At 38.3% G+C, this 18,640-nt stretch overlaps 1 protein-coding gene and 1 pseudogene across 2 annotated transcripts in view; one reads left to right on the top strand and one right to left on the bottom strand.

The window, feature by feature from the left end:
• Positions 1-18,640, bottom strand: part of ROS1 (ROS proto-oncogene 1, receptor tyrosine kinase) — a 108,841-nt gene that overhangs the window by 26,050 nt on the left and 64,151 nt on the right. For both annotated transcript variants that reach the window (XM_078054389.1, XM_036082274.2), the window contains exons 28-37: positions 17,548-17,750; positions 15,709-15,853; positions 14,696-14,928; positions 14,432-14,608; positions 10,646-10,814; positions 9,841-9,958; positions 6,387-6,577; positions 5,175-5,258; positions 1,938-2,073; positions 473-635 (exon numbers count right to left, since the gene is read on the bottom strand). In XM_078054389.1, coding sequence (XP_077910515.1) covers positions 473-635; positions 1,938-2,073; positions 5,175-5,258; positions 6,387-6,577; positions 9,841-9,958; positions 10,646-10,814; positions 14,432-14,608; positions 14,696-14,928; positions 15,709-15,853; positions 17,548-17,750 — 1,619 coding nt within the window. The remainder of the gene's footprint in view (positions 1-472; positions 636-1,937; positions 2,074-5,174; positions 5,259-6,386; positions 6,578-9,840; positions 9,959-10,645; positions 10,815-14,431; positions 14,609-14,695; positions 14,929-15,708; positions 15,854-17,547; positions 17,751-18,640) is intronic.
• On the top strand, positions 6,931-7,086 carry LOC118529466 (U4 spliceosomal RNA; annotated as a pseudogene).

Raw genomic sequence — 18,640 nt, 5'->3', positions numbered from 1 at the left:
TCCTGAGGTATAAGTGACACGTTACATTTTCAAACGGCTGGACAAAAGTCGAAAAGAGCATATTTCTTAACACGTGAAAATGATATGAAATTCACATTTCCATTTTCATAAATAGAGTTCACATATGGACTAGGGCTGTTTCACACTGCGAAGGCCGAGTTGCATCAGCGGCAACTGCCCCCATACCCGAGACATGGAGAAGGTGCTTTCCACCCCGGGTCCTCTTACAGTGTATTCAAAGGGAAAAACCACCTGCCGAGTCTTAGCTAATCAGTTACCTTAGTGGTAACTATGAATTACAGAGCTTAGGAAGAAATGGAAGAAACATTGTCATTTCTGTTGTCATGCATGGACTCCCACTTTCAGCTGTCTTTTCAATCAAGATCACTCATATGTTACTACAGTTTTATCCATGTAAATCCATGTAAATGTGCTGACCCGACATGTCAAGGAATTAAAAGATCTGCATTACCTTCACTGCTACTTTGGTTTCTCCGCTTCCAGCTCCTAAGATGTCCACTGCTGTCCCTTCATACACTTCTCCAAAGGCCCCGCTTCCCAACAAGAGGCGCAGAGTCAGTTTTTCCCGAGGGAAGGCAGGAAGACTTTCAATCTCCTCTTGGGTTGGAAGAGTACTGGAAAATAGTATTTTTGGTGTCCCAAAATACATTGGTTTACAAGTTGGTGTTGGGAGTTAGTGTTTGAGAAAGAGTATGAGAAAGAGAAATCTCATGATTTTGCAACACTGTTCTATGTAATATAGTGGCAGGGAATCTTGTGTTTCTATTCCTTCCCTATTCCACCTTCCAGAATATTCCTTCCCTATTCCAAAACACAGAGAGCATGTCACATCACTTTTACCATAATCTTGATAGAAACATGCCTGTGTGTGCATTGACTCAGGAGTTTTTACTGTAGCTTGTTTTGTTAAAAAGTTGTGTCATTAATTTCTTCAGGTAATCAATTTATGTGAAAAGCTATTGCAAATTAGTAATAAATACATCTGGGTTTATAAGCCTAAAAACTTTCACTTTAACTATTTCACACACCTGATCTTTTGTGTAAAACAAAATTTAGTATGACTACAAAAATCAGCTCCTTCTCCATAACTTTTAGAAGCCAACTCTCACTTGGAATATTATGAGAGGGAAAAAATTGTCTAAATGCTTTGAGTTTTTAAAAGAGAATCTTGAATATCAAATGTGCTGAGTATTTTCTCAAGGAAAAGTCACCTCTGAATCACTAAATTAGATCACCCGTGTCTACTTCAAATCTTCCATTTCTATATCTCAGATTATAAATTTCAAGGCCTATGACTACATAATTCCTCTTAGCAAGAGGCCGTAATACAGTGTCTTGCATAAACCACAATATAGTGTCTTGCATAAAAAGACATTTAAATATTTTCTTTAATTATTTTGACTACATCAAAAACTCACAACATACTATATGTTGGCTAATTGAATTTTAAAAAAAAAATTATGATGACAACATAAGTTCAAAACTCAACTATCCTAAAGAGCTTTTGTAGGCAATCACTATACAGCTTCTGAAAACAGACTCAGATGGACTTAACAGCACAGGCAGGGGACCCTTGGAATTCCTCTCTTCTGGATGCTCCCAGTTGAACCAATCATGCTACCGTCTGTTCTTTTCCATTCAGTACTTATGTCCTTGTTTCATTTACTTTATAACTATGCGATAAAACACTGGAACACAATGGAATTTTGCTTATTTTCCTTAGGATAGAATAACCACATAATTTGCCATCCATCTCAGGTCACATTTGAAAATGGAAGGGGATGATATTAATAATCATGCCAGAATAATGGGCATGGACCAAGACAATCGTGGGCAACACGGGACCCATGGGCACTCTCTTTATAGTTGCCCACTCTTCATCTAGGTGCCCCATAGTGAGGGCCCAGGTTACATACTGTATGGCATAGCAGGCATTAGCCAGCCCTATTCCAGCTGCCAGACCGCGGAGCTCAGCCAACTCTTTGTCTTCGTTTATGAGACCCGTCAGCCCTTCCTTGGGAGTATTTTGATTCCTTAATTTTCTGTGCCAGACTATAAAGAGAAAAGGACATAATTTACAAAACAAAACATTGCTTTCTTTTTTCATCAAGAAATGTTAACATTTTAAATGTTTATATATAAGAACACCATGGGTAGAATAACGGAATTTGATTGAAAAATGTGTCCATAGTAGAAAAACTAATTAAACCTTGGTACAAAGACTTATAAAAACAAATAACTTAGAACACATCACTTCTTATTTCATGTCTCAAACCAAAGCTTCATGCATTTCTTATTGCTGTTATAAACAAGTTGAAGTATCTTAATATCAGAACTTATTTCTCAAAATCGCCCTTAAACTAGAGGCAACAGAAACCAAAACAAATTTGCATTAAAATTATTACATAATTATTTGCATTATAATTAAATTGCAAATTTATTTCTGAGTCCAGATATGTCCAGGTTATACTCCTATAGTAGATCTGAGGAATGCTTTCAATTATAATGGCACGCTTCTTTTTTTAAAATGCAGAGTACAAGAGTTTATATACATACTCAAGCATACAGAAAAACTATTGGAATGAAACCCACCAAATGTTAGTAGTGGTCTTCTCAGTTGTGAAATCATGGATGATTTATATTGTCTTCTTCATACAATGAGCAAATACTATTTTCATCCTCATGAAAATAAGTGATTTTTGGAAATTAAAATACAATTATGTCATAAGATCAACCATCTATACTAGAACATTGGTTCAAAAGTTGAAAACACCAAGGGTGTTTTGTAAGATGATTATTAAAATTTGAATTTTATTCCATTGTATATTCTATATCCAACAGGTTAGCATTTTATTCAAGTGAAATTCCATCTGAGGGACCACGCAGGGAAAGATCTTAAATACTTTTGCTAATGCAATTTTTCAAACCTGAAAAGCTGTCCCTACCCCTCTTCATTTTTTTAAAGGCCCAGCTCCCAGTGATGCCTTCCAAGACCCTGACGCTCTGCTGATCTCTCGGTTTTCAATGTCTAAGACCAAGTGTAGCTCTTGGTCCGCATTTCTATCACAGTGTCCAGCACATGTCATGTCCTCTTGCCTTTTATTTCTCACGATTTATATTTTCACACAGGTATGTCTTACCTCCCTCATTAAATGGCAAGCTGCCAAGGCCAGCAATTGAATATTCTGGCTTCATATTTCCCTCTGCTCCCAGCACGAGGCTAACGTTGCATGTTAGATGCGACCACTCACCAAAGCCAAGGCTGCCGATGTTTATTTTTAAATCACTGTTTCAATTTTATATTTATAAGTAGGACTGCTGAGAGCCCCCAGCACAATACAAATATGTTTAAACAATTGCTACTTTTCCTTATTTTAATAAACTCAATCTTTTCTCATGCACTCACCCACTCCTACTAGTAAAACCACATGCACTGCTACTAAAAGCAAAGAAGCAGATTAGCTTAGCTGCACTAAAAAATTCATAAGTTCCAAATAGGATAAAGACCTTTAAATCCTGAGAAAGTCAGATATCCATAGGATGTCTTGAAAGCACAATAGGTTGTCTGAAATTACCTCATGCTCATCCACTAGAGTTATGGGTTTGAACAATGGTGATGTACACGTAGGCAAGCAAAGGTCAGATGAAAGATTCCTCGTGTAATACTCCTTCCCAGTAGGAAAGCAGACAAGCAGTCAAGCTTATATGCCAACTGCCAAATATACTACAGTCATACGTGTAATTCTGGAGGGGCTGGCTTAGTGGCCCAAGCATCAGCTGTGCAACGCTTAGACTCCCTGGAACCACAGGTTAAGATCCTGGCAGGGTCAGCTGAAATTTTTAGCTTTCCAAGTTAGCTAAAGGAGTTCCATATATCTCTGGGTGGAATCTATGAAAAGAAACCTCAATTCAAGTTTCAGTGTGCTCTCTGATAGTTTACAACTCCAATCAGTTTGGGGAAAGAATAAAGATTTAGACCACTTAGTAAAATAGTGGCTTTCTTTATCCTGAGAGAGTTTAGCTTTATGTTTGTAACTTTTCCTTAAACTTTCCCTTCTATATGAAAAAAACAGGCTACAATTTCCTAAATATGTCCTTGAGTATTCTTTTCTGGCAAGTATCATGTCTTTCTTTCTTTCTTTCTTTCTTTTTTAAGATTTTATTTATTTGAGAGAGAGAAAATACGAGAGAGGGGAGGGTCAGAGGGAGAAGCAGACTCCCTGCTGAGCGGGGAGCCCGATGCAGGACTCGATCCTGGGACTCCGGGATCATGACCTGAGCCGAAGGCAGACACTTAAATGACTGAACCACCCAGGCGCCCTATCATATCTTTCTTATAATGCTTTCTTATTATGTCAGGGACTCATAATATCAGTAAGTGATAGGATGACCAAATACCTTATAATCCAAACCAGGACATTTTGGGCACTGAAAGTCCTATTAATGTTTATGCTGAAACAACAGGAATGAACCAGGATGTATGATTACCAAAAGAACCCTATAGGCCCAATATTTGGCCCCAATATTTCTGGGGTTGTCACAGTATTATCTCATCATTAAAATAAATCTTTTTAAAAAAAGACTTCTAGGACCAACACATTAGTATAAAATGAAGAGTGGGAAATAGCTACCTTGCTATCTACCTTTCAGACATCTGAACGCGAGAGTAGACCCCATAAGCCAGAGATGGGTCATCTGCAAAAGAGGAGCCGCTCCTTCCAAACCAGTTTGTCTGCCTGCCTAGAGACCCAAACTATCCCAACCTAGGACTATCACTGTTTTCCTATTAATCCCACATTTTTTTTTACATCCAGAGTTATTTTTCTTTTATTTACTTAAAACTCTAAGCCACAAAGCACTTGTTATGTAGCCAATTTGAAACAAATATTGGTTTACAGAAAGCCAAAAGTTGGTGCCTTTGTAATTAGTTTTATCTAAAGTACACCATGAAGTGTAAATACAGATATATTTTTCATAAAATAGTTACTCCAAGATCAAAAACAACTCACAGAAGTTAGTACTTCTGAGAGTATAGCCAAAGGTAACTGTGAAATTTATGAATTTATTTTATGTGGGAGGTTGAATACACTAAGTGATAAATCAACGAATATGATCAAGGTTACTACCTGTATTTTTAAAGCTATTATACTTACCAAAGACCACTGGGATTGTAACAACCAGAAATATTCCAATTATAATAGTAAGTACAAAGCTTGTTTCTGGTATCCAAAAACCATCTAATAAAATAAATGAAAAAAAAAAGTTAATTTGCAGAATAAAGCTAGGTAGTTTCAGGGCTATGCCAGATATGTCTGAATAGCTCCTACTAGATCTTTGCAAGCCAGTTGTTAAACCACGGGTAGTTTGAAATCACCCATAGCAAGAGCGTTTAACACCATAGGACATCAAAGTCAAGGTTTGGTTTGGTTTGGTTTGGTTTGGTTTTCCAAAGATCTGGTTTACCAATGCACCATTATGATATACCCACCCAGGCTTCTACTTCATAACAGCGGAGGAAACATGTATAATCTTTTTTTTAAAGACTTTATTTATTCATTTGAGAGAGAGAGAGAGAGAGAGAAACCAAAGCTAAAGACCTCGTGTCATAAGAAGCTTTTACCAGTCTGATACGGTTATAGCATAGGAACAATGAACTATAATTGGAGGACAAATCATGGAAGGCCTTAAATGCCACACAGAAGTTTGCACTTGATTCCAAAGGCAGTGAATGGAGAGTCATTTCGGGGATTTCAGAAAGGGGGTTAAGTAATCCAGCTTGTGCTTCAGCTAGATCAATTGTCAGCAGTGTGATTAAGCCAAGAGCACAGGCAAGAAATGATAAATTAGGAAAGCCAAAGTGATAATAGGAAGATGAGCACTCAACAGACGGAATTCAAGATGGTAAGTGAACAAAACTTGGTGACTGAGTAGAGGGAAAAATTAAATATGGTATTGAGATTTCTAGCCTATGTGATTAGACAGATGATATATCATAACCTAAAATGGGATACACAGTGAAAGATGTAGACAGCATCGTTTTAGGACAGTTGAGTAGAAGGTGAGAGTATGGGGAGGAGGAACATAAGGCTGGATCCAGACCAGACTGTGGACAGCCTGGGAAGCCTATCCAGGAGCACTGACTTGATGTGTTAGACATGAAAGAGTAGCTGATCATTGCTGAGGAGAAAAATGACATGAGGATTCTGATGTTTTAGGAAGGTCACATCAGATAAAATGAATAGTTCCATAGTCTGGATGATAAATTACACAGTCATCCAATTTATTTCTAATGTTAAGAATTCACTTATCTTTATCTCCGAACCTTTGTGTAGTCAATTAGCATATAGACAGACATGGTAACATACCTCCAACTAACAGAATATCCTCACTGATTCCACTATAGTCACCAAATCCCAGATTATTTGCGGCTATTACTCTGAACTGAAATCTTCCTCTCAGGTTTTTGGACTTCCATGTACAAATACTACTGCAGGATCCATTAAATGCCATCTTCCACATTAAATTCTGGTTCTGTGAATCATTTGAAATGCCCTTTCTACCAAAAAAAAAAGAGCAAAATGGTAAATATAGAAAATATGAGACAATATATGTATTATTTCTGGACACTCCTGTATCATTTTAATGACAGAACTCCAGAGCATCTCCTAGTACACACTTTACCCTTGATCTCATTCCTCTCACATGGTTTGGCTACAGAACACTTAACTGGCTACAGACACTTAACTGACTGAGCCACCCAGGCAGACACCTAACTGAGCATAATCTCATAAAGTCATCCTGGCAATGCATAGGAGCCCACCAACTCAGCCCATAGGGAAAATAACAAATAATCAATGGCCAAGAGAAAGCGGAAGAGGTTTTTCCTGCTATTTGAATGTGTAAACTTTCAGCTTTGCGCAGTGGCAGTATCGTAGCCAATGAGGTTTATCCGAGGCGCGATTATTGCTAATTGAATGTGTAAACTTTCTTCAGAATTTCAAACACGTAAGACAATTAGCCCATAGTTTCTAACCTGGAGTTTTTTATTCTTTTTTTTTTTTAAGATTTTATTTATTTATTTGACAGCAAAAGAGGGAACACAAGCAGGGGGAGTGGGAGAGGGAGAAGCAGGCTTCCCTCGGAGCAGGGAGCCCGATGCGGGGCTCGATCCCAGGAGCCTGGGATCATGACCTGAGCCAAAGGCAGATGCTTAACGACTGAGCCACCCAGGCACCCCTTTTATTCTTTCTTAATTCTCAGTCTCTTATGCCATCTGTAGTTTATGTATACCACAGCTGGATAAAATAAAATACAGGACATAAAACTGATAAAGAAAGTATAATAGTTCGACTACCAAAATTATCATTATACCTGAGATTCCGAGGTGTATTCTTTCCATTTGTATTGGCCTACACGCCACCTCAAGTCAACCCACATCATTCTTTATGTGAAACATGGAAAGAATACAAGAGTGGAGCTCAAAAGTTGTAAATGGAATGTCTTTTAATAGAATCATAAACTGAAGGCAAGCTCAAGGCCTTCTAATTACCTCCTTTGTGATGGGGAAGAACTTTTCAAAGTCTGGGACTTTTCAGACAACAACAGTTTTAGGACCAACCCACAGTAGGCTTAGGGATAGCTAGTTCTGCTCCTATAAACTGAGTGGTCATCCTGAAAGGGATGGGAAGGCTAAGACTTTGAGGGACAGGGAATGGGCAAGAACATCCGGAGGATCAGGGCAGCAGAGTTGCTCACAACTGTTACCAAGAGCTAAGTGTCCTAGGGACCATTCTGCTCCTAAGACTCTTTATACAATGTTTTTGTACATTCTGTGAAGTCTTGTGTTAGGCATTGGCATTTTCATTGTTCAATCCAAACAACCCTGATCCAAAAGAAAGAGACCCTTAAAAATTTATAAAATGTCTCTTCACAGTTACTGGCCACCGAGGAAGACAAGAATTCTGACACTGGTTGAGCATCTTCTATTTATAACCCACCATACTGGTGCTTTTCATTTTGTTTCATTTCATTGAGTTTTCACAACAACCTAAGGAGGTAAATGTCATCGTCCCATTTTACAGATGGGAAAACTTAAATTCAAAAAAGGAATAAAGCAAGTGTTTAAACATGGCCCTGGGTTGAAGAACTCAACCAAACTCAAAACTCATGCCTACTCAGACTTTGTGAATGTGACCTTGTTTGGAAATAAGGCCTTCTTAGATGTAATCAAGTTAGGATGAGGTCATACTGGATTAGGGTAGGCTTAAATCCGAGACCAGTGCCTTCTTGAGAAGAGAGAAATTTAGGCACAGATAAACACAGAGAGCACCGGGTGATGACAGAGCCAGAGACTGACATGATGCATCTACAAGAAATACCAAGGATTGCTGGAAAGTCTGGATCCCCAGAGGCTAAGAAGAGGCAAGGAAGGATTCTTCCCTAGGACCTTCAGAAGGAGCACGGTCCTACTAATACCTTGATTTCAGACTTCTAGTCCCCAGAACTGTGAGAGAATAAATTCTTGTTGTTTTAAGCCACCCAGTTGGTGGTACTTTCTCGTGGCAGTCTTTGGACACTAACACAGTCTGCTCAGCTCCCAAGTTCACACACTTTACACTACCATTACCCCCGCACCATCAGCAAGAACCTGGGTATGCCAGTATCCTGACTGAAGACGCGACTTTGAGATACCGAAGGTACAGCAATTCATTCCATTATCCCATCACCCCTGTCCTGACAGTAGAGGCTTGGGGCAAGAAAATGCAAAGAATTTATGGAGCTATGGGCTTAAGGCATCACTGAAGGAAACTTGCTAAAGGGGTCCTAGCAAGATGGTGCTGTGGGCGGGCTGGTGAATATAATTACAGTCACAGACCACCAAGACGGCTCAGCAGATTAGAATGTATTTGACTCTGCATGAAAACCAGTAATAGGAATTTCAAGGAGGTTTCTGTTAGCAGTGCGGCAAATGTAATTCTCTACCATGCACAGGAAAATTTTTTAAGGTTATGGGAGTACCAGAGCAAAATGAAGCAAAAATAGATCTAAAGCTCAAGTTGCCAGGACTATAATTATGGAAGTGACTTTTGTCCTTGGAGCTTCTTAAAAGATAGCTTCATGGACCTGTGAGGGGAGTGTCTGTGGAATTTGGAATTCTCCCCTCAAGTTGGCATGAAATCAGTCCATCTGAGCCAGTTACCATTTACAGAGCTCCCCATACTGGCCGGCTCTGAGGTTGCTTATGTTCATCAGCAGCACGGTTTTCACTGAAGGCACATTTTCAGACTCTTGGGAGCACACTGCAAACTGCAATCTTCACAATGGATAAAGAATCCTGTGTGACCTATACAGGTCAGACCATTTTGGACCTTGACCTACTTTTACATTCTGAAAAATACCTAGTTCACTGCCGGTTCTCACTAGGCATTATTCATCTTGCTAAAACAAATGATCATCAGAAATTTACATGCATACCATCATCTAACATCAAACATCAGCTCAGCTTCTTGAACGAAATAGACATTAAATAAATATTAGTTGCATGTGTCAATGACTGGATTATTTCCATGAAGTTCGGACAAGTAGTTGCAGATTTCCGAGAACAATGATGTGATCTGCCTTATAATTGGAGTGCTGAGGCTGACTGCTAGGAATTGAGCAGAGAACATAATGGTGCACTCAAGGTCCTTCAACTAAAGGTCCTTCATATTTATTTATAAATACACATTCATAAATATTGTTAATTTCGATCTAATAATACCTTACAATTAACTGCTTGGCTCTTTGTAGTTTACAAAGCACTTTTCCAAACAGACGTACCTGATCTCAAGGATATAGTACATAAGCCGGCTTCCATTATCTTCGGCTTTTTCCCACTGTATTGAATCTTTGCTCCCTTCTAATACTTTTGGAATGCCTGGTTTACTTGGTACTCCAGCTTTGGAAACATAAGAAAATGCTGACTGATGCATCAGAAGTATAAAATATTCTGCATACCATCTTTCTATAGGATACATTTCCAAAAAGAAAAGCCAAATACATTAAAGAAATATTCAGAAATACCCTCATATGAGTGTATATTTTTAAATGAGTATCTGAAGTTTTTATTAATGATGGATTAGATGGATCAGTGACAGGAATAATAATATATCTTAGCTCACTACAAAATAAGTGATGCAAAGAAAACTATGTAAATTTTGGAGCATTTTTCCCTTGATTCTTATAGGGATCAACTTATAGGGATCACTAATTAACATTCTTTTTGGATTTTTTTTATTTTTAGCATCTGGAATATAGTAGTCAGTGAGTAAATATGTGTTGAACACTCAGTAACACTGTTTTCATTTAGTTCTCACTGCAAAATGTCAGCCAGACAAGAAAGCAGAAGATACTGAAAGGCAAAATAATCTTGCCCAGTTCAGGATTCTGCAAGACCAGGCTGGTATTACCTCGTTAATGCTTGTAAGGACTCCTGGTTCTTTTCAGTTTCTTCACTCAAGCTCTAGAAATAGTAATTTACACCTTTTAAGAAAAGGTTAACCTCTAGGATTGGTGAAAGAAGTGATAAGAGAGGCACTGAGAAACTTATAGGAGTTTTTTGAGTACCGAGGATGTTAGTACTCACCTTTTGTCTTAAAGCTTTCTGGGAGTGAGGTGCTATTTTCTCCTGTCCTATAAACCACCACTACGCGGACGGTATAGGACGTGTAAGGCTGTAGATCTGTGACGTTACACACATAAGCCAGGCCTTGGATGCATGAAGCGTTAACACGGGAAAACTCATTGTCTTTCCACTGGAAAAAGAAGTCTCAAGTAACATTTTTTTTGTTTCTTTAAGAAAACCCTCTTAAACATAGAAATTCACAAGTCTATGGCAAGCAATTAAAAACTTATTCAAATGTATTTTCTGTTAAAAAAATAAGAGCTTCTTCATTGATGTTTGACCCCAAACATTATCTCCACCACTGACGGCCACTTTATGGGTTTTTTTTGTTTTGTTTTTTTGTTTTTAGTTTTTCTGTTTTTGTGACAAGCTATAACTGACTTGAATAATGGTTCTTAGCATTAGTCCAAGGTGGGACATGAACCTCTTACTATATATATTATTATGGAAGATTTGAAGCTTAGCTTTTTGTTATCCCTAATTGGAGACACCTACCTTAAATCAGGATGGCTGAGAATGCAAATTCACAGCTGAGGGACCGTGATGGATCAAAACAACAATATTTTTAATTCTGTGTATTTGCTAATTTCAAATCAATAATATTTTTACATACTTTGATTCTTTCAAGAGGTCCACAGTGACTTATAAATTAAAACATTTAGTTTCTTCCTCCAAAACTCTTTCCAGACCTCTAATCGGCATTCCTTATTTTTATATATACAAAGCCTAGTTCCCTAAAAGCGGGAAATTTCTACCCACCATCACTCAGCTACCAATTAGTAAGGTTAGAAGTTAAATATAGGAAATCTTACTTTCATTCCACTGTAGATCCTGGGTCTCTATTTATAGCTATTTTACACTTTCTTTGTGCATGGCTTTTTAAAAATCTGTGTATTTGGACCCTTAATATCTTATTTGAAAATGGAGATTTTTTTTTTTTCAATGCACAAGTAGGGAAAGACAGAGGATGTGGCATTTTGTCAAGGGTTCTTAGTGTATTTTCTCCAGTAGAGTTTCCTAAGAAGGTCAGTTTCCATAAATAAACCTTACTTTACATCTCGTTTTTCATTTCGTGCTCACAAGGTCACATCATTTCATTGGATGGACACTTTATATTAGTTTTCTATTCAATAAAGAATGGTTCCTATAGCACCTTTGGGGAGTAGACCACCTTGTTACAAAAAGAAAGAGGCAAAGGGGGGATGGAAGGAATGGGAAAAAAATACAGAAATGCTGATGTCTGGGCCATTGCCTGCTGAATTCATAAATGAATCAATCCCACTATGACATACAGGCTAAAGAAACAGATGCACTGGGTCCATAATATTTACTCTGAACCATGGGAGAGAGAGAGAGACAGAGATAAATATTGATTTCTGGCTCAAAAATTTTAGCCCTTTGTGGCCCTGCCTCCTTAATAACCTGCTATAGAAACTACCTGAAGTGAATAGTCTAGATGACCTAACATTCCATATCATCCAGAAATGATCAAAGCTCCTTGGAAGGTCAGATGTGTGACCAAGGGTTCTGCTGGAAAGCTGTCAAGTACTGGCCTCGCCACAGCCCACAGCAATGAATGTTCCGGGCAGACCACCAACTTGGAGAGGTGCCATGGCTACCCCAGTAAATCACAAGGGAGTCAGGACCTTCCATTTGTCAGAAGCCAACAAGTGCAGGGGTGATTTTCAATACCACAGTGGGATTTTCAAATTATTTGGGCGGGGGTGTGGAGGAAATGGTGCAGACTACCATGTCTCAGAGACCGGAACTTCAGAAATGTTTGGTTCTCGTAGGAACTTTCTTGGACAGTTGAGAAACACTCAACTTTTAATGGGCTTCCATGAAAATAATTTACCAAAGTGAAACTACTTGCTTCTCCTCAATCTTAAATTAAATATGTTCTTCTTCTATACACTGTTGTGATTAAAAAAAAAAAAATCTGTGGAATTTAAGACCTAGATAGAAATTTAGCCTTGTAATCTAATTCCTTCATCTTCTATAGAAGGAAATTTTAACAACAAAGATGAAAACTGTAAATTTATCCTTTTCTCCTTCTTTCCTAGAAAGAATTTTTAAAAATTATTAATTAAAAAGATACATATTCACCCTTACCACTCACCCCTCGGAGTTTCAATCTGGAGTTATAGGATCATTCCTAGCTGTCCTATCATTATGAGGTAGGTTCAAGTTACTCAAAAGATACAGAACTTTCTGACTAGATGGACTCATCAACCCTCTCAGGGACACAGCCTTCTACTGTGCTCAGCAATTAGTGCTGGTACATGGTCACACCTGTGAAAATTACTGTACCCTACCTCCTCAGCTTCATGGTTTTCTAAATGGTATATCTGGAACCTGTTTTCAGCAAGTGTAGAGGAAGTTTTGAAACAAAGAGCATTGCATGAAAGTCACAAGGACTGAACCAGGCAGGCCCAGCCTGCTGTCCTTGTCCCAAACTTTGAGGAGCGGGGTGGGTCCTTAGTGACTCACATTCCTTCCATGGATAGTACCCAAGTAGGACTGCTGTAGGATGAGTCAGCCCCCAGGGCTCTTCCCTGCCTGGCTTGTGATATCTGACTCACTATGGCACCTGTCTGGCTCTCTGACTTCTCATTGGTAAAAGGAGGGGCTTAGAGTCACCAGATGTAAGGCCCATCCCCATCTCATTTCTTTGACGTAGGAAATAAACTTTTTACATCCCCCACGTTGCCTTTAAACTGCATTAAGCTTACTTAAATAGATGTCCTAAAAAAGTTGATCCTCCAATTTAACTGCATTTTTATAAGAGGATCATTTTTTAAATAGGCAACAAATCATCATAAACATGCTCAATGGAAGAAGTCCAACTAAACTACAGACTTCGGTTTTATCAACTCGACATTCACTGTTGTTACACAGTTTTCATAGATTTTATCTAAAAAGTACAAGATCATAGAAAATATCTCACATAGTAAAATTTAAAAACATCCAGGGGAGGAACTCCATTTTTTAAAAAAAGCCAGGCCATGACTATACTGCTTTGTTTTTGTTACAACTGAACAAAAGATTCCTAACCAATCTTTACAAATGTGGACACACAAAATATATACTACTGAAAATGAAATCTAGCAATTATTAAAAATAATCCATTTTAAGTGTATCAATATAAAAATCAACATAGACTCTCCCCAGCAGTGACTTAATTAGATTAATTAATGCTTTCATATTCAGTGGATGTTTTTATGTTGGAAAAAGCATGAAGATTTTTGGACGAGGAAACTTTTAAATTTTATAGCCCAAGATCAAACTAGTTTAGAATAAACTCAGATTATATTTTATATCTCTCTTGTTGCTACACAGCCCTTAAATGGCGGAAAGAATATTTCTAAACAAGGTTTTGGGTGTTGTTTGTTTGCTTGTTCATTTCTTTTATTTTTTTCACAGAAAACACCAAATTGCTATGGACTTTAAACTAGACAGCCATGCTGATAATATCTAAACTAAGTGAAATATTACGAAAACCAGTAAACCATAGCTTATACCCTTTTCCACGGAGCCTTTTTAAGAGCAAACTAATCTCTCTGGAAATTCTTTGCATCAGAAATGAGTTTAGATGGCTTCTGTATATGGCAAACCTAAATCAATGAATGTTGTAAAATATATTGTTGATTTATACAAGAGAAAACTCTAGACATATGAAAAAGGTCTTCTAATTTATCCCATAGCATAAAACACAGATTTGCATGAAACGTGTATGGTGAGATCTACCTTCTGGAGTTCAAACCAAAATCTGGTGAGGTTAACATCAGATGGAGCCTTCCAATCTAACTGCAAACTAGTGTTCTCTGGAACCAAGGCACACGGTTTCTCCGGTGTGTCAAACATTTTGACAGCGACAGGATGACTCTCAGCACACCACATTTCCTCAGCATGGCAGGCCAGAACCTTTTTGTAAAAAAGAACAATTGCTTAACCTTTTCAGAGCCTTGCACTTGAGAATGGCAATAAAAGCGCCCAAGACGCACACTGTACCTTTAACACATATAGTTTCCCACCGGACAGTCTAGTAACATGGAGAGCGAGTCTTCCATTCGGGTATTCACTTGGTCTTAGAGGGGTCTCTGGAATTAGAGCCAGATGTGAGATTGCCAACTGATAGCGGACTGACTCTTTAGGTCCATTTGGCTTGTGAGATTCTCTCCAGGAGATAAGGAGGCTGGTGTCTGACTGCACAGTTGTGTTAATGAGCCTAACTGCCTCAGGCACTGAAACAAATAGCAACAAATGATAAGGGATGTTGCATCAGCACTGAACGATGGAAGAAGGAACGCGGTCTTGGTTGCGGAATAACCGTATCATGTGAGCAGAACAAATGACAGATGTTCCAAAGGAAAACCAGTCTCTCATATCACAGTAACACAGAAAGTTAAAGGGCTGCCTGAAAGGCTCTCGCTTATTTTTGCCTAAGGACTAACTCATTCTCTGACTCCAGCTCAATGATACAGCCAATGAGGATGAATAAACTGACTCAGATTCGACTGGGGAATGTCATCAGAGACATCTGAAAGAAATGGCATCACCTCAAAATCACCACCACCACTTAGAACGTCTCTTTAGATTCTAGATCCATTTTCTTTCAGGCAATGATGTTATTTACTTTCAATCTCAGTGGTGGCCTTGGTAAAATTCACACAGAGAAAAGGCTGACTTCTGTCTCCGAACGCACAGACACCTGTGACTACGTGGGGAGAGGGTGACACTCTGTGGTGAGAACAGAGAATGTGCTTCTTGGTCAAACAGTATGTGTGACTCTGATGTTTCACCTTCTAGTTGATTTTCATTCCGATGGAATAATAGTCATCTGTTGTTAGAGCACAAATCAGGTCATCAGAGTATTTTCAATAATACATTTTTCTTATTAAGCTTAAAAAGCTCACATAATCAAGATTACTTAGCATCCAAATTTAAAAAAACAAATACAGATATATATGTCACCTATATCACGAAATGCCACTCTAGAAACCCGCCCCAAGCCCATAACTCACCTCCACTTCTAGTTTTTCCCCAGATCTTTTTTCCCAGAGGTAACCGTTCCACAGGGTCTGAATAATAATTCTTTACAGCTGTCTGTATCACATATGTTGAAAATGGTTGTAAACCATCAATAAGGACTATCCTCTCCTGAAACTCCTGTAATTAATTTTTAAAAATCAATACCTGATTATTTTTTTGTACAAAGGAGGAGAAATATTTAACCAAAGGGAGAAGATAATTAAAAGATTTTTTGAAGTTAATTTATTTTTTGATATTGGATCATGAGAACGATCATGTTCACCGCCCTAATCTGCCCAGACCTGAGTTGCCTAATACCTCCAAGAATAAATACAAAATGATGGGCAGCCCTTGGTCAATTCTGTAACTTGCTCATTTCACGTATGAAGCTTAGTTCTCAGAAGAGGATATTATTTCTCTAGCACTGCAACAAACATTCAGCAAGATGGTCTGGTAAAGATGTGACCAACCTAAGTGAATATGATGAAAGATGAAGCTGGATTATCTCTCATCATTCTTAGAGGTAATGCTTAAGAAAGTAAAAATGCTTTCCTTAGAGCCACGGTTCTCAACTTCGGTTGTACTATGGAATCATCTGGAAAGTCTTAAGAAAACACTTGTGCCTGGGTCCCACCCCCCAGAAATTCTGATTGCACTGGTCGGAGGTGAAGTGTGGGCCCAGAGATTTTTAAAACTGCAATGTGCAGTCAGGTTGGAGAACCACTGCCTCGGACACATATTCATCAGTGTGAAGACAACAGGATCGATCAGCTGCAGTAACAGAACTCTCGGTACCAGCAGCCCAATCTTTTTCAGCCAAATGATCCCAGCTGTCTCTGATACGTTGAAATGTGTAAAGAAAAGTTAAAATAGACAAAATAAAGGAAATAACAAGAATCATGTGTCCTTTCTGGAAAAGTATATAGTGCTTAACTTCCAACAGATGATGGTCAATTTCACCTTTTGACTTGGTTAAATAACAAGCATAGAGCAAAATATTGGATACATATGACTCCATCACAAGGACAACTGAAACACCAGTGCCAGTGAGAGAATGAATTGTGCCAATTAATTCATCCATTCAAGAACTATCGAGTGAAAGCCTCTACAAAGCCAACTACTACACTAGGTGTTAAGAATACAATGACAAATAAACACAGACATAGTCCCTACATAATAGCACATTTCACAGCATACAGGAAATAACAGACAAAAATAGAACATACCATTTTTATATTAAATATGTGCTGTGGAGGAGGGGTATACAGTAATGTTCTTTCCGTCTAATCATTTCTTATCCCTCAACTTACAATCTGCCACAGAGGCCACAAAAACACATCTCTATCACTTTCTGGGGATAATTAGTCAGGGAGGGCAATAAACCCAGTTCTTCCAGGACACTCAGGAAACTGTCACTATGGCAATCCACCACTGGTCAGAGTTAATATACTTCCCTGAAGCTTAATTCCCAGACAAGACTAGAACACCATCTGCTTTGATGAATAAGCTGTAAAAGTCTGCACAGTTGCATGTTTCAGAATATACAAAATACTTCACTGCGAGTGAGAATTTTATTTTTTTAAGATTTTATTTAGTTATTTGAGAGAGAGAGGGACAGCGAGAGAGAGAGCACAAGCAGGGGGAGCAGCAGAAGCAGGCTCCCTGCTCAGCAGGGAACCCAGTGACTGGCTCCATCCTAGGACCCTGGGATCGTGACCTGAGCCGAAGGCAGACGTTTAACCCACTGAGCCACCCAGGCGCCCTGAATGAGAATTTTATATCAGAAACAAGGTATCTTGTGAAAAGACAAAGACCACCAGCTCCAATCTTACCAGCATTTTATATTTCAGCTCAGAGCTGGTTTTCCTGTCATTAACTTCTTTGTAATAAACCAGGTATGTTGGAGTAGGGCTGGTGATGTTGGGCCACGAGAGGTTGGTCCTGGTGGGCAGTAATCTGATTGTGAGGCTGGTGTTAGTGGTGTTAAGTATAACTGGCTCTGCTATATCTGAAGCTAGATGCAGTAATGCTTTATCTAAAATAATAAGAAAAGATTAAAAATATGCACATATCTGTATAAAAGAGGAACAGCAGATTTATTTAACATCAAGGATAATCACGTCTTTTTTTTTATTTAGCTGACAAGGTATGATATAATGAAGTGTTGGATATGTTTTTCAGGAAAGGAAGACAAGGTTGTTTCTTGGTTTTGGTTTTTTGGTTTTTTGGGTTTTTTTCCCATACATTTTGAAGTCCTTAAATGCCTCAGAAAAAAAGGAGCAAGGTAACTGATCAGTGCTCAAAATCTCCAGCAGGTGGAGCTAAAGAACACTGAATAATGTACATAGTAGCAAAATCAAGTTGACCCTTTTTTTACTTCGAAGAAAGTAATGACAGCATTATATTAATCATATTTTTTAAATGAATTCCAGTTACAAAAACTCATGCTAGGTTTAGGGCTTTTATTTTGAAGGATGTATGCGTATATGTGTGTGTTCAATTTCAAACAGATGTTGCACGGACTTACTAAATTTCTTAAATTTCTCAAAGTGAAAAATGACTCACATAGCTAGTTCTGCCATACATACATAGTGCCATACAGACATCCCTAAAAGTCACTGCATTATACAAAGCTGCATAATAAAATCCACAGGGTTTATGGGGGAGACAGAGTTAGAGGCACGACACTAAAAAATGTAATGAGTGACACATTACCAAAAAAGATAGGAACTTAATAAAAATGCTAGCACACATGTACACATGATAAATGGCTGATATACAAATTACTACAATAAATACAGCACTTTACTCTGAAAAAGACCTGAAATTTAATGCGGTGCTTTTTGATGGACTGGGAGGTCTAAAATGTTGTCAGAGGAGAAAAGACAGAAAGAAGAGAAATTATGGGAATGAGAAGAGAAAGAG

This window comes from Halichoerus grypus, chromosome 9, assembly GCF_964656455.1.
Source record: "Halichoerus grypus chromosome 9, mHalGry1.hap1.1, whole genome shotgun sequence".
Taxonomy (NCBI): Eukaryota; Metazoa; Chordata; class Mammalia; order Carnivora; family Phocidae; genus Halichoerus; species Halichoerus grypus.
Note: the sequence above shows the minus strand (reverse complement) of the source record. Positions and strands in the feature narration are given on the sequence as shown.